Here is a 16188-nt window from a genome sequence, read left to right as displayed (position 1 = left end):
CAGACCGGCAAGAAGGTGCAAACATAGCGACTGAGACACTGCACACTGGGGCCCAGGGCTCTGAGTCACAGATGGCTCCCACTTACTTCCCTCCCCTTTCCTTTATTTACTAATGAAGGGAACTTCACTAACAAGGTTCTCTTGTTTCAGGAAGCTGGCCTCTTCCACTGAACCCGCCATCACTGCAGGAGACAACCCTACCCCCCCAAAGGTGGTAGGGAGCACTAACAATCCTTTCAAGCTGGCAGAGGTTTCCAGCTCCACTTTATTGAAAAGCAAGAGGTAATTTTTGGCCAAAGTGGCTCACCTGCTATGCTGTGCATCAGCATTTTCCGGGTGTGATGCAGAGCAGACAAATAAGGATTCAAGCTGGTGTCACTACTGAGCAACACTCTTCACTGTGCTGGTTTAGGGCCCCACTTGCATGCAACCCCATGGAGCAAAGCTCCAAAGTCTGCAAAGGTGTTTGGGGAACATTCCTGAACCTCCTTGATGAACTTGATGTCAAACCCAGCATCTTTAATGGCTTCTTTCACTGACTCCTGGTCCAGGTACAGGCAGGAGAAGCAGCGCTGGTCAACCATGTAGTACGCTTCTTTCAGCACCGTCACTGTTACCAAGAGTCCCCCTGGCTTTAGCAGGGAGCTGATGTTCTTCACGGCTGCACGAAAGGTGCCCAGGTCTTTGTAGGCAGCTTCCAAGCACAGCGTGGAGAATAGGCAGTCGGCCGCAGGCAGTGTCACAGGGGCCAGAGAGTTGGGTTTCCTCACATCACATTTCAGAACTTGCGTCACTTTCTTCCTCAGTTTTTCTTCCTTCTCAGCCCACTTTTCCCTGGGAAGAAATATTGAGTGCATTAAACCTCTCAGTCACCTGCCTGCCTAAAAGGTTGTGTGGATAGAAATGGGAGGACATTCAATGAAACTGAACAGCAGTGCCTTGAAGAGGGGATGCTCGTCCCCCCCATTATACACAATAAGGCAGTAGAGCTTACTGCCACAAGAAAGCGTTGAAGCCATGGCCAGGCACCTGCACTTGTTCCCAGACAGAGAAAGGCCCCTAATTCTGAGCTCAGGGTCCCCAGAGGGAGACATGGGGTGCATCTGCACTGCAAACCAGAGGAACAAGGCCACGCTGTGCAGACACCCCCAAAGCTGCTTCAGTGGAGCTCAGATGCCAGCATGGGAAGCATTTAGCTGTGGAAGCTCCAGGGCCAGAGAGATTAAATTAAAGCTGCTTGAGCTGGTCAGCACCAGCTGTATCACATCAGGAGAAACTGCTAGAGTTGCTGCATGTAGCTACAGCTGCAGCTGTTTTCCCGCCTACCGTTTGCATTGCCGTGTTCACATCGTGGCCCTTTGCAAGGCGGCAGAGATAAAGGTCCTGTTTGGAGCCCCTCTCCTTCATGGGAGAGAAGGCTGTTGAGAACTTAGCTAGAATGAAGGGCTGATGAGCCCTCTGCTGGAATTATACAGAAACTCACCAGGAAAGGTTACACTGACTGCAAAAATATATAGTATGCGGTTTTCTAGGGTTTTAATCGATTCATAGATTGTAAGGGACTGGAAGGGACCTTGTAGATCATCGGGTCCAGTCCCCTTCAATAGGCAGGAAAAGACAGGGGTCAAGTGACCCCAGCAAAGCGACTGTCCAATCTCCTTTTGAAGATTTCCAGGGTAGGTGACTGCACCACCTCTGGAGGGAGCTTATTCCACAGTCTGGATACCCTGATTGTGGAGGAGTTTTCCTTGGACTTGAGCCCGAAACAGCCTTCCAGGAGTTTGTATCCATTGCTCCTGGTCTTCCCTAGGGCTGTTCACCTAGCCCTTGATATACTCCTCTGACATAGTGGTAAGCCGCTACCAAGTCCCCTCTCAGCCTTCTCTTCTGTAGGTTGACGAGGCCCAAGTCCCTCAGCCTTTCCTCACAGGGCTTGTATTGCAAGTCCCTGATCATATGGGTGGCAACATGTTGTTTGCCCTGCTGGCCACAGCATTGCATTGCCAGCTCACGTTCATGCGATGGTCGAGCATTACCCCTCGGTCCCTTTCGGCTGTGGTGCAAGTCTGATTGTCACCACCGAGCCTGAGGTCTGTTGGGGATTGTTTGCCCCCCCGATGGAGCACCTTACACTTCTGAGTGTTGAACTTCATCTAGTTCTGGTCTTCCCAACTCTCCAGCCTGTTCAGGTCCACCTGTATCTGCAACCTATCCTTTGGTGTGACCATGCTGCCCCATAACTTGGTGTCGCCCACAAACTTGGCCAGTGAGCTTTTCACCCTCACATCCAAATCACTGATAAAGATGTTGAAAAGCACCGGTCCAAGCACAGACCCCTGAGGGACACCACTGGCCACTTCTTGCTAGGATGACACAGATCCATTCACGAGAACTCTCTGGGTCCTACCATGCAGCCAGTTTTCCACCCACTGAACTGTCAAGCAGTTAAGCTGACAGTCTTCCAATTTTTCCACACGGATATCATGGGATACTAGATCAAAAGCCTTTTGGAAATCTAGGTATATAACACTGACCTTCTCTCCTGTGTCCAGGTGGTGAGAGACCTGGTTGTAGAAGATGAAATTGGTAAGACAAGTCCTACCTGCAATGAAGCCATGCTGGCTGTAATTCAGCCAGCATATCATGCATAGATTCTCTAATGAGTTTTTCCAGGATTTTCCCTGGGATGGAGGTTAGGCTGATTGGCCTATCATTGCCTGGTTCCTCCCTCTTTCCCTTCTTGAAGATGGGCACAATATTGGCCCTCTTCCAATCCTCAGGGATCTCCCCTGTGTTCCATGATTTCTGAAAGCGTTTTGCCAGGGGTCCCGCAATGACCCCAGCCAGCTCCATCAGCACTCTCAGATGGAGCCCATCTGGTTCTGCTGATTTATTAATGTCTGACTTTTCTTGCTTTTTGCACCCGCTCAGCATCCACAGTGGGAAGGCTAACAGTCCTGGCATGTCCCCTGTGATCCTTATCTCACTTGTCTTTCCTCTCGGTCCAGTGAAATACTGAAGCAAAGTGGGTATTCAGGAGTTCAGTTTTTTCCTGAGTGTCTGTTACCAGCTGTCCTGAGGTGTTAATCAGGGGTCTCACACTTCCACTTATTTTTCTTCTGGTCCCTACGTACCTAAAGAAGGATTTCTTATTCTCCTTGACTCCCTTGGCTAACTTAAACTTAGTAACCGCCTTAACAAATTAAATATGTTTAATTTCCTATTGACACCTTTAGCCTACTGATTCTCCAAAAATCCTCATTCCCTCCAAAAAAGGAGGGAAAGGCCCCTTCCCTTGAAGGGGGTGTCAGTAGACAATCCTCCTGCCTCTGTCCCTTCAGTTTGCACACGTATTTCACCACCGGAGTCCAGTCAAACGCTCCCAGCTCCTTCTTCAGCCACTTCTCCAGCTCCTGGCAGTTCCGATTTGTATAGTCCAAAATGATGATCTCGTTAAACTTCTTGCAGGCAGAAAGGAGCTGGTAAATGGTGGGGCCACTGCCAATATCTATCAGGGTGTCACCCTTCACATCACCTGTGTTGGAACAGGGGGGAGCAGTGTTACCTGGCACTGGAAAGGCAATCGCTGCTGTCCTGGGGTTGGGCTGGCTGGGAATGACCATGTTTCCATGCTGCCTCACATGGCTGGTATGCTGGATGGACACTGCTCGAACAGTGACCCAACACCAGCCTTCACACAGACAGGAGCTGGGCTTTTCAGGTCTCAACAAGGATGCAGGACTTTGATTTCCATGTACCACAGAGGCCCTGAAGGATTTGGGATGCATCAGTGAACCCCCCAGGTGTTTCAGGCACGCTCAGTGGGAATAAGGAGCCTGTCCTGTCTATTCTGACTGTATACACCTGGGATCAGGACAATAGCTTCCTGGGTGTTTGCACAGCACCCAGTGCTCTGGGGCCTTGGTCTCAGGGCAGGCCTCTAACCACGGTTGGGTTAGTCTTTACCTATCCTATCTATCTTTACCTATCCTAGAGCAGTTTTGCCTGTCAGCAGCTAGGGTGCAGGGCCCCAGAACCCAGAAGCCCTGCACCGATCTCCTCGACAGCTGGCACGCTTTTCGCTGCAGCAGGGGCTACCATCCCTGCAACTTTCATTCTGCTGCTCCTTAACACACACAGTGTCACCCATGTCACAAGTTTTACTTGTCTGAAGCTTGAGGCGCAGTTCCCCCCAAACTCCTGCACCAAACTTCTTGAAACTTTCAGGCTTTGTGGCCTCACTAGCAGCCACCACCCTTGCAGTTTTCACCCCCCTGTGCTATAACACATAGACATGACATGAGTTTTGCTTTCAAGAATTTGGGGTGCAGTTCCCCCTGAACCCCTGCACCAATATTCTTGAACCTTGTCCAGCTTCATGCTCTTAGCAGAGCCTACCATCCCTGCAAATTTCATCCAAATCAGACAAAAAGCAGCAAAGGTATAGATATTTCATTTATTCCCCATTATACCCTATGGCTGGATCTCCGAAGCGGCTCCGAAGTTTTCTAAAGCTCTTCGGAAAGCCTAATGAAGCCAGCGCTTTGATCTGGACGTGTGCACAGCCCCATTAAGTAGTTATGATTCACACTAGTACTGAAAGATGGCCCTTCCACTGACTTAGTAAAATCCTGTAGGCTTAGACTAGCAGCAAATCTGACCCTTTGGGAGCAGAGGTAGTAACAAATTCAGATTTCTGACCATACTTCTATTTTCTAAGCCTGAAACCCAAACATAAATGACTAGAAAAAATCTGTTCTAATCAAGTCAAGTCTAAAGAGTAGCTTGCCAGCTTACATACTTTGGTCAAGCATAGACTTCATTACTGAAGTAAAAATAATATGCAGCTGGTTTCATTTGGGAGTCACACGATATGGTTCTTACACTGCCTGTTCATTGCCACAAACTAACAGGGACATACATGCGCCTTGTGTAAAAGGGAAATAACGCTGCACTTTGTGCTTTGAAGATAATGCAGGACAAGTCAAGGGAGCTCTAGCAGGGTAGAAAAACTAAAGAATAGCCTACAGTGATAGTAAAAGCAGCTTGATATGTCAGCTGCCCAGAGAAAGATGAGAGGGAATCTGGGTTTCTGTGGGATTTTCAAAGCACCCCTTGCTATAAAGAGAGGGAGGGAATGGGCTAAGAAATTTGAATGGTAGGCTATAGCTAGGAAACATCCATTATATTTTTATATCTGACACTTCATAACTACCTGACTTTTTTGTCTCTCTGATCCCCATTTTTTAGCCTGAGAAACAAGGATAAACAACAGTCTCCTTGAGGAGTATTACAAGGGTAACAGCATTTAAGTTGCCAGCAAGTTTTGGGTGCTTTTTGGAAGGTACTCTAGAATGTTATTCTTTTAATTTACTATGAAATGTGCTGCATTACTTAAAAAAAAATTGAAGGCAAGTAGAATCCCATCCCTTCTAAGCAATTACCTTACTTTCCACTGAGAATATTTTTGGATACTTGTAGTTTAGAGCACCTGGATGAACTCTATAAAAAGCACAATCACAGCTAACAACAGAGTTAGGAGGGGATTATTTCAGACCCACTGAACACACATGACAACATGTCTGGGGTGAACTTCGTCATTACTGCGTAAACCTTCTTAATCCAGTGTTATACCTGGCAGTTTAAGAACATTTTACGGAACTATCATCTGCTCTTTGTGTTGGAGAAAGGAAGGGAGAACATAATGTGAAAGATTTCTGAATGGTGTATCACAGAAAAACACTTTTCTCTGGCATTAAGTCTTTTTTATAATGATAATGGTTTCAAGGTGGATTTGAGAGAAATGATAAATGACACGTGCTAAAGCCATTAACATTTCCTCCAACCTAGGTGGTCGTACTGGGCGTAACAGGATTTCACCTTACATAAGAGAGACATGGAGCTTGCCCTGATATCATAGGAGGATATTGCCAGATCTTTGAAATGTAGCTGAGGAATTTTCCAAAGGAGAGGACAAGCAATTAAGTGCAACAAGTTGATAAAAGGATCTATTACTGCTCAAAATCTAATACTATTTCTCTGATCATTTCATATTCAGTCCTATTACAGTGTTTTGCTTCCTGCACAGCTGGATTTCAGTGGTCTATTTTTTGTCTCTCTCTCTGGATCAATTTGTCTGTCTGCTAGAAGAGCTTTTTTTCAGATCTTTTACAGCTGCCCGCAGCTGAAATAGGATCTCGTGTCCTTTAAAAATCAAATAATCAGAAGACTGTGAAAGAAGCTTTCCCAATTATTTCCCAATACTATTAATCAAAAGAAAAGGCAACATGATAATGAATAGAAAACAAAGGCCATTTATGGCACCATATACAAAGTAATGAAGAGCTCTTGAAGGACTTTCTCCTCCTTTAAGCCATTTTTAATTTTCTTTACCTCATGCCAGTTACATGCAATATCTGCTAGATGGCTCTTTCCCCACCATGCTAGATGAAACTGCAAAGTCCCAGATCTTTTCCACAACATATACACAACGTGATATTTACACTTATCATCATTTAGGTTTTCCTCCAGTTGCACTCATCAGCTGGAAATCAATACAGAAATTTTCTATGCATATAATTACCACTAGAGGCCACCATAAACCTCATTAAAGATATTGGCAGGTCCATATGTGTTAATATAGCATATTGATTTACAAAAGGAAGAAAGAGAAAGACTATAACCTGGGTCACAGTTTATATCTCCTGTAATGAAAAAGAATGTCTCTAAATCTACTTTGGGTTACAGTATCAAAAAGCAATAGTTCTTTAGGAAAAAAAACCACTGTGAATTTGGAAAAAGTTTATTAAAATATTAAATGAAAGAATAATACACAAAGGACTAGTACCTGGGAATTACATTACTTTTGTCAGTGTAAGTGAGGGACTTCATAGCCTTTTAAAATGGTATTTTATCTTTTAAACACCAGCTTATGCTAATCAGCAAAGTCTGGAGCTAGAATCACACCTGAACTTTCTCTAGGTCATTTGATGCAAGGCAGGGGGAGGGAAGAGAGTGAGAGAATATTTAAGAGCTGCTGTTCTGATCACATATTAATAACAACCAGAATAGAATAATTTGTCATTTACTGTGAAATTACTTGGTGAAAGGTGCTACATGGACAGCCCAGGGACTTAAGTTTCAATTATATCCTTAAATCTGCATAGCAGAGGAAGATACCTCACCCACATCAAAGCATCTCGGTCCTGATTCAGAGAGATTATTTCTGAGATTTGAACATTATTTAAGGGCAGCGTGTTTCAACACTATGGTTTCTTCTTTGAAATCATTTGGTTTATCTTGTGAATCATGTTTGTCTACCTAACAGTGCTAACATTGCATATCCCACAGCACCAGTAAAAGGATCTAAAGGCACCCCAGGGTGCCAATGCACACTGATTAAAAATCACTGTTCTAGGGTTACAATTATCCTTATGAGAAACATATTTTTCTGGCTCCTGTTGAATACAGGAATTAGCTCAGTCAGTATAGGATACTGATTGTATCTGCTACTATGGGATATTGTTGCATAAGTGTTAAGAAAAATACCCTGCAGTCTATGTGAACAGCCATGTGTAAGATTATGAACAGGCACCACCTGCAGCATAGGCATGTTTCAGGCATGGTCCAGATTACTTTCATATTTACTGGAAACCCAAATCAGTGGGATAAAGCTTTAAGTCTCCTAGTAATCAAAGCTGGGCCAGAATCAGCAGCTAGACACAGCAAATGTATTGTTTGGTGGTAGAGGTAATGGGCTTCCTGACACCTGTCTTCCTTAGGTTTTGATATAGCATAATTCAGCATTGCAGTGTCTGAGTGTTCACATTATTTCTAATATAATGTATACATATATGTGGAAAAATCAAATTTCATTTTGCCAGCATAAACAGAGTTCCTCAGAAGCATTTAAAGGATTGCCCACCTTCTTATGAGGCACAGCAATGGACAAATGGCTGAGGGGTGGAAGACTGTCACAACAGGGGCCATAGACTCCTGGTGCTTCCTCACGGGACCCACAATCAGTTGGAAAAAAAATGAGTTGTTACTATCACTCTGGCATGAAGTGACTGAAAACAAGCCCACAGTATCAAAAGGTCTTTAATGTATGGTGGACTCCTATGGGCAGAGGCAGTGCATTTTATTTCATGCATACCCCCAGGACAGCTGAGTTTTAGTCAGCTCCCCTTGCAGACACAAATACAGAGGTCTGTTGTCTAAGGCTACAAACAGACATTGCATTTGCCTCAGGATAAACCATTTGATCCTGGGGCCAAAGTGAAATTGTTCAGACCTCTATGCCCATTGTCCAGGATAGATCCTAAAAAGGTTCATGGGATAAGAAGTACTAACAGTTTACCCCGGGACGCTGTGAAGCGCATCTGAATAGTTATTCTGGGACTGCATCATTGAATCAATGGCAGAAAAGTGGCAGTGCATTCAGCCACTCACTAAACACTGATTAGAAGGGCAATGTGTATACATGCCAGTCTTGGGGCAGTTTTGTTTTGGGGAAAACACAGGTGCAACTTGTCCAGAACTAATGCATGTTTGTTCCTAGCCTATGGCAAACAGATTTAATGGTTTTCTTTAAGAGTTGATTTGGTAGGTAGTAGAACTGATGCTGACGGGTAGAACTAAGAACAGACATACATGGATGCTTAGGGCTCATTTTTAGATTGTTATGAGATGTGAACTGCTGCATCACTCATCCACTAGTACATGTCCAAGAGCTAGAAATTAATGTTTGATCAGTAATAACTCCTGACAGCCCTTCAGTGTTACTCACAGCCATATGTGTTAGGTTGTGGGGCTCATTTACAGCAGGTCTTCCACTCCCACTAGTCCTACAGATGTTAAAGATTGTGTCTGGCTAGATGTGAACTATTTTTTGCATAGAGTTAATGGAATGGGCATTCAGAGACATTTCAAAGGACAAGAACATAATGCCTACCCCAGACTCCATTTGCAGGTCCAAGGAACACTAACAAAGCAGTGGGAAGCACAGGAGGTACTGTAAACCTGATGAACAGGGTTAGTTAAATGAACAGGTGCCACATATCCCCTACTGTCTCTCTAGCTAAAACAGCCTTTTTATTGCATCCAATAAGAACTCTGTCAGAGCCTATTTGCTCTCCTAATGACCTGGTTTGTCAAACTGAAGCCAGAAGTATTTCCTCCCACTCTCTGCAGTCAAGCAGGGGGCATTTAATGCAGTAGTCAAATTCAAGCCTGGAGCAGCTAGCTGTGCTAAGGCCAGCCAAGTTACACTGGGATAAATTTGTCCTATGGAGTGCAAGTATGAAAGAAAATGATTATAGCTTCCTCAGCTGACCAGGGAAATTACCTAATCATTAAAGGAACATGGAAAGAGATTGTCTTAAAAGATCCCAATCTATTAGTCTTGCACGGAACTCCATTAAATTGAATGGAGCAGTTTTGAGTGTAAAGGCCAGCCCGTGAGGATTTCATTCTAGGACTAGGGATTTGGACTTTTAATCAAGGACTTTTTTATGAGAAGTCTTCATTATTCAGTTCAGTGCCTTACAAATTGAAAAGGAAAATATTGTTTAGAGGTACCCCAGGGCAAATTTATTGCATAAACTCCATTTATTCCATAACTGGAGTTACTTGAAGGATGAGCAGGAAAGAAAAACAGGACACCCACTTCCTCTGACTTATTCTGTTAGTTGTACAAATAATGTATTGTGCAGAACAAAAGCACATAAAATTATCTGGCTTTAATAAGTTTCTTTACAAGGAGGAATAACAGTATATATTACAAATCACTAGCAGAAGTGATATGCTCATTAATGGCTAAACTGTGAGGCCTTTAAGCAGTATTTGGCACATTAAAGCAAATAGGAGTGTTGTCTGACTATGGATGGAACCAAAAATGAACTGATATATAACCTTAGGTTTTTCCTTTTACTGGGATCTGGGATCCATGGTGATGGAGAAGAAACCACCTGGTACCATCCAAAGGGTTTGCAATTTTTAGCCAATGTTTTTGTTTGAGAGGATTTTGTTGAGAAAGAGAGAGAGACAGAGTAGGGAAGGGCCATATTTGAACTTTTGTAGATGTGTGGTTGCTAATATGAAAAAAATAGTGACTTGAAAATGGCTTTGTAGAGGAAATTGAGGCTTTTAGAGAAGGTTCCTACTGTGAGCAATATTTTTAAGTTACTGCACTTGTCAGTTGTGAGCTGAAAGGCCTGTGACTGTATGGTCATGGAATCAACTCTAACTTTTTGCCCTCAAAGCTTCATGGAGATTACCTTGACAGATGCCATGGAGTAAAGCTTGTTACTGTTCACAGAGCAGTGGTTCTTGACTGTGGTGCAGCAAGAATCTTTCAGTGGTATCACAGTGTGATCAGGAAGGGCTGCAACACAAGCGCATGCTTCTGCCTGCATTAGGTTTCTCTCTTAAAATGACACAGGCAGGAGCCCTGGTTCTGCCATAGCCTTTCCCAGTCTAACCCTGCATGGCACATCCTGGAAATACAGACCATGGAGCAGGTGGAACTGTCCCTCTGTTTCCAGAAAGAGCATGGGGGGGCGGGCTGGATGGGAAGTTATACTTGGTAGGCCATGCAGCAACTGGGGTTGGACAGGCTGGGCGGTGCAGCTCACCACAGCTCCCTGGTTCTGCTGCCCCCAAACACACCTACTTCATGCACCCACTTCACAGAGCAACACCTTGAGCTCTCCCCTGTGGCTGGTCCCTATACCTTTTCCTCACTTTAATCTCCTGCCTGAACTCCTGTCCCAGTGTTGCTGTTTGTTATTCCCTGACTTTAGTTCATTCCTGTCTCTGTGGCCTTTCTTCCTTTTGATGGCAACCTCTTGGCTTTGGTGGGTTCTGCACTCACCTCCTGGTTTTCAAATACCTTGCTTGTTTTGCTAGGTGGGCTTCTCTAGGCAGTGCCCATTGATTCTGTGGATACTTTGAGAGAGCAATGGGTGTTGTCTGGGGTTATGTTCTGGGTGTCATCCTCCCCCTATCTGATCAGGTCTGATTTGCACCCCTACTTTGTTTATTTATATGCTTTCCTAAGGACTCAACTGACTGCTGAGTTTTGTGGCCACTCTCTCCTAGGGTAGGCTTATACTCTCCTTTCCTCAGAATTCAGATAGCCGAGTACCTTTCAACTGGCAAGCATAAATTCCCCCCATTTTTTTAAAAAACCATAAGGGTGAAGACAGACTGAGTGCATGCTGTCAGGATGTAAAGGGTTAATTTCGTATGACATTTAAAGTGCATACAAATAGCTAGTTAAATACAATGTTCTATGTCTTTCAAATTCACGATGTTCTAGATGGGGCCTTTAAACAGACTTGATTTTTTTTTCTGGGTTATTTTTTTAAGGGTTTTAAAAGGTTCTTTAAAACTGGGAAGGCTGACAAGTTATTCAGCTTCTCAAAAACGTGTACCTACTAAATGAATGGAAATGTCACAGCATTATGCAGCTGGGTATTGTTTTGCAGAAAGTCTGATTATATAAAAGGAAAATAAACCTGTGGGTTTTGTTGCATCTTTATATCTTTCAAGGCACCCTGCTCAGATGTTAAAATAGAATGATTATGTAACTGCTTTTAAAGAAAACGGAGTTTGGAATTCAAAATAACTAGGCTTCTTCAATTTTCAAATGCATTTGGAAGTTATCAAATAGAAAGTATTGTTTTAGTCACGGTTTTATGCAAGAGAGATGAAATCTTCCAAAGCGCAAAGCATGAAGACATGATCTGATATGAGAACTACTATAATGGGCTAAACCCTAGGTCCTAAGTGGGCGATTCTTTTCCTAGGGCCTAGGAACATAAGGCCAGTCAGACTTGAATGAGGTTTAACATGCATTGTTCCCAATAAAAATGATTGACAACTTGTCCCCAACTCTGAAGCGTTTAAAATAGCTGCAGGAATTGTTTAGTTGAATCTTATTTATATCTTGAAGAAAATCTTTGTTTGTTTTTATTCATCATGGCAAACAGAAAAATAACATAATCATTTATCTGATTTTGGCTTTACCCAGCACAGCACCAGTCAAAGCAGGTTTACCCACATTTCACTTTTAGGTCAGGAGTTCAAACATTGAAAACCATTACCATTGCACAGTTGTTTGGAGTCTTATTTAAAAAGAGTTGGTGGGGCTCAGTCCAGCTTCTAACAGGCTTCACTAGCAATGTGCAGGGTAGTTTGCCTGGTATAAGAAGAAACTCAAAACATGAACTGAGCTAAACCCCAGATTTAGGCTGTGATCCAGCAACAAGCTCCACTGATGCCAATGGGGCTCTGTGTAACTGAAGAAACATGTTTTCAAGGAGCCTGTTGCAGCATCAAAATCTTAGAATTTGGAAAAAGTTTTCATGTGGCGTTTTCATGAGGCTTGCAGTGTTTCCTGTCTTGCTGTGAACATGGTAAGACAGTCTTCCAACATTATCTTAGCACTTCCACTATTTGCTTCAGAGCAATTCAGAATGGAAGCAGAAGCAAAAAGGAGAAACAATAGAAAAGTTACTGGCTTTTTTTTCCTTTTTTAAGTCTGATCTCGATTCAGGCTTGCATCAAGATGTGGATAAAGGATTGGGGTGGTCCTTTTAAAATTCTAAAACCGAGATAGACTCAAACACAGCTATGAAACAAAAACTATTAGATCTAGGAATGTTAAAGCAAACAGCTTTCAAATACTGTATTTACTCCAGTAGAAGATGACGCTGCATATAAGGTACTTCCCCTCCAATAATTAAATTCTATATATGGAAACTGTGTAAACTTGTTATAATTTTACAGGTATAGAATCTAATTATTGGAAGTTTGCCTTGATTTTTTTTCTCCATTCCTAGTGCTAAGCAGGGAAAATAAATCTGGAGGGGGTCAAGTCACCCTCCTTGCCCTTTGCCCCCTGCAGGCTCTTCCCTTCTTCCCTTCTTTTTCTCCTTTCCCTTCTTCCCCCTGAAGGCCCTTCCTCTTCCCCTTCCCATCAGACCCTGCTCTACATGAGCACATGAAAGTGAGGGGCAAATATGAAAACACTGACAGATGAATTGATGCATTTACCATTTTTTTTTGTTTTTGAAACTGATGCAATTTTTAGCAGCACTTTCGTACCTACTTATTTTTCTTTTTGCAAAATATACATTTATAAATAAATATATACATACATCTATATCTTTACCATTCTGTCTCATGACAGACATGGTTCACTTGGCAATCTGTAACATACATCTACAGATAATTATCATAAGCTGTGTTTCAAATACCACAACTGCACACCCACGAGGGGCAAGGTAATACAGCATAGGAAAAGGTGACAGCAAGGATACAGCAAATACTTTAGTTATGGTCCAGAAGGATTCTGTCCTTTGCTGGAAAAGCAGTGGCGATTAAAGCTTTGCTACTGCTGATTATTCTATATATGGGAATTGTATTCTCACCAACATGGCAGTAGATAGCAAAAGTACAGAGGAAAATATGTGTTCCTCTGGAATCCCAAAAGAGAAAGGATTAATGCAGAGGTATGAAATAGGGAAGGTAGGGCTGGAGGTCCGAAGGATCATAAGAAATTAATGAAAGTGGTCATGGAGACAGGCAGGATGGCACTGGTGGGAAACTTCACAGAAGGACAAGCGAAGGTGTGTGGAGCAGTTAAATGACTAGAAGGGGACAAGCTGACCTCGTGTGGATTATTATAAGAAATATTTTGCTGATGAGAGGTGCAACACATATGGAGCTTGATGAGTTCATCTAGGGACCCAAGGGAGAGCTGTATGGAAGAAGAAACAGTGGGACATGTTTTGAGAGTGTACCTACATAAATGAGGTGTGGGAAAAGGCCCGCCACTTTCTGAGTGTCACCAAAATGAACCTGGTGTTACCACAGGAGATGGCGCTATATAGACTCATACCAAAGGGACCAGAGGAAATGTTATAAAAGGCTTCATTAGCATGTCTTAAAATTAGTTCATGAAAAGTAAGAAGCCTCCAGTTTTTAAGGGGTTGACCTTCACTGAAAGAGTGCCTGAAGCTGGGACTGCATGAACTGAAATACTACACTGATCAGGACAAGGATGAGATTAGAGAAGAGGCACAGAGTAAGTGGCGGAAAAAGGACTGGACACACTTGTTTCACTAAACCAACCAAGAAGATTGATGGGAAGGGCAGAGAGTTTCAGGTGGTTCAGGGAAGTTAATGCATGTTGTTTAAAGATTTAATATACATAGTTGTATGTTTTTGGATATGCAGTTGTTTTTGCGATATGAAATTGCAGTAAAACAAGAATGTAAAACAAAGTCCAAATTGATTTTGAAGCTCTCTGAGTTGATTCAGTAAAGATTCAGAAAGCTTCAGAGAGATTTGGGCAGTCCCTGTCGCAGGGAGCTGGACCAAGACTCCTTGCCAGTAAGTAGGGGATGGGGGGGGACTGGAGGAGGGAGAAGGGGACCATGGGGGGACCCCCCGCCAGGCCCTATCCCCTGCCTGCTCCCCCAGCCCCTCTGATCGCTCCCTGACCCCTGCTTGCTCTCCCAGCCCTGTCAATGGCTGCCCCACCTAGCCCCAGAGTTCCAGCTCTTAAAAAAAAAAAGCCCTGCACTCACTAACTGCTGCAGTGGCCATTGGGGCTTCTGGGGGCTCATGGCACAGCCCCAGATGCAGCGCAGGGTAGTAGGGATTGCCCTCCCGCTCCTGCCTGGAAGGAGCCAGTGAGTTCAGAGCTTTATTTTTTTTAGAAAGGAGCCAGGATGCTGAGGCCGGGCAGGGCAGCCATTGACGGGGCTGGCAGAGGGGCTGAGGGATGAGGCCTGTTTGATTTAGAGATTCGGCTGATTCTGAATCATCAAATCAAATCACTGTCCCCCGAATCGGCCAGATACGACTCCGATGTGAATACTAGCTACTTTGCACAGGCCTAGCAGGCTGGTGCTGATTCCCTCCTAGGGGAGCAACTGCCCTCGTTTGTTCTTTTTAAGGGCCACATATACACACACACAAAGGTTCCCATCAGTGTGTATGGCCAATATGGGCCAAGGTTTTATAGTTATGCTCACTGTTGACTACATTTAATCACCTTCATGACTGATTTCCATTACTGAGAACATACTGCTTGTGACAGCAGTTTAATGAAAGATGCATTTAACGTGGTATCCTTGTACAGATGGGATCATAAGACAAGGATCCTTTTTCTCCCATGCTGAATGGGGAAAAGATCCTCATCTTGTTACGCTAAATGTCTGTAAATATACGTCTGAAATAGCGTAATTACTGCATAGGTACCAAACAGTGCGTCTTCTATATTTGAAGAGAGTGGATACAAACAAACAGATTTGAAATTCTGCTGTCATTTCTCTGATGAGGGCTGCAAAGCAATGAATTATGTCAACTATATTTTGAAAGATCTTCCAAATAGTATTATCTCTTCAGACATAGATGCAAATGGATTTTAAACAATGAATAATACAGTGCTGACTCCTTAAGGTTTTTGCTCTTCAAAACACCTACATGATATTTTCAAAGAAATAATACATCATTCCACTTGACATTTGGATAATACATAAGGCTTTGATTTGTGTTCAGTCTGCTTTGTACTGTAATGTACAAATTTGTAAATTCTTAACAGGAAGTCCTGAGCTAATTTGTCCTACCACATTAGTAGTGTGTGCTGTCATTCAAAAATGTTGTGTTTTTAAATGTTTGACAGCAGCAGCTTTAACGGAGCAGTAGCTGGAGATTTTTGCTGCTTCTTAAAGGGAAAACAAATAATTGGCATAATTCCCCCTCCCATCACATAAACCCAATAAATCTATGGATAACGCAACAAATGGATTTGACTCAAAATGTTTCACATGAACTATTGAAAGTGATTTGAAAGAAAGAAACTTTACTTACAAGCTATGGTTTGCAAAATTCACACCTAATTTTCTGTACAACATTAACTTGAGCGCTTACACCCAGAGATGATCCTGGCAAGGTGCAGGGCCTGGGGCAAATTCGTCTGTGTGGGGCTTGGACATGAAGAAGCCAGTGGCAGCGGCAGAGGGGAGAGGGGGAGGGTGGCAAGTACCTGGATGTGAAGCCGGCAGTGACATGGAGTCACCAGCACTAGGTGGGACCTGCAGGAGGGGCTGTGGCTGCTCCACCCAGCTTCACAGGGCCCCCTAAAGTGCAGGGCCCCAGAGTGGTTGCCCTGAT

The 16188-nt window shown here is 43.5% G+C and overlaps 1 protein-coding gene across 1 annotated transcript; it reads right to left on the bottom strand.

The window, feature by feature from the left end:
• Window positions 1-229: 229 nt before the first annotated feature.
• LOC109316431 (nicotinamide N-methyltransferase-like) lies at window positions 230-1460 on the bottom strand. Its single transcript, XM_019544507.1, has one exon. The coding sequence runs from the start codon at window positions 855-857 to the stop codon at window positions 396-398; it is 462 nt and encodes a 153-aa protein (XP_019400052.1). The 5' UTR covers window positions 858-1460; the 3' UTR covers window positions 230-395.
• Window positions 1461-16188: the final 14728 nt, after the last annotated feature.

Source organism: Crocodylus porosus, unplaced genomic scaffold, assembly GCF_001723895.1.
Source record: "Crocodylus porosus isolate Cpor-Errol unplaced genomic scaffold, CroPor_comp1, whole genome shotgun sequence".
In the NCBI taxonomy this organism is placed as follows: domain Eukaryota; kingdom Metazoa; phylum Chordata; order Crocodylia; family Crocodylidae; genus Crocodylus; species Crocodylus porosus.
This window is presented reverse-complemented; position numbering and strand designations above follow the sequence as displayed.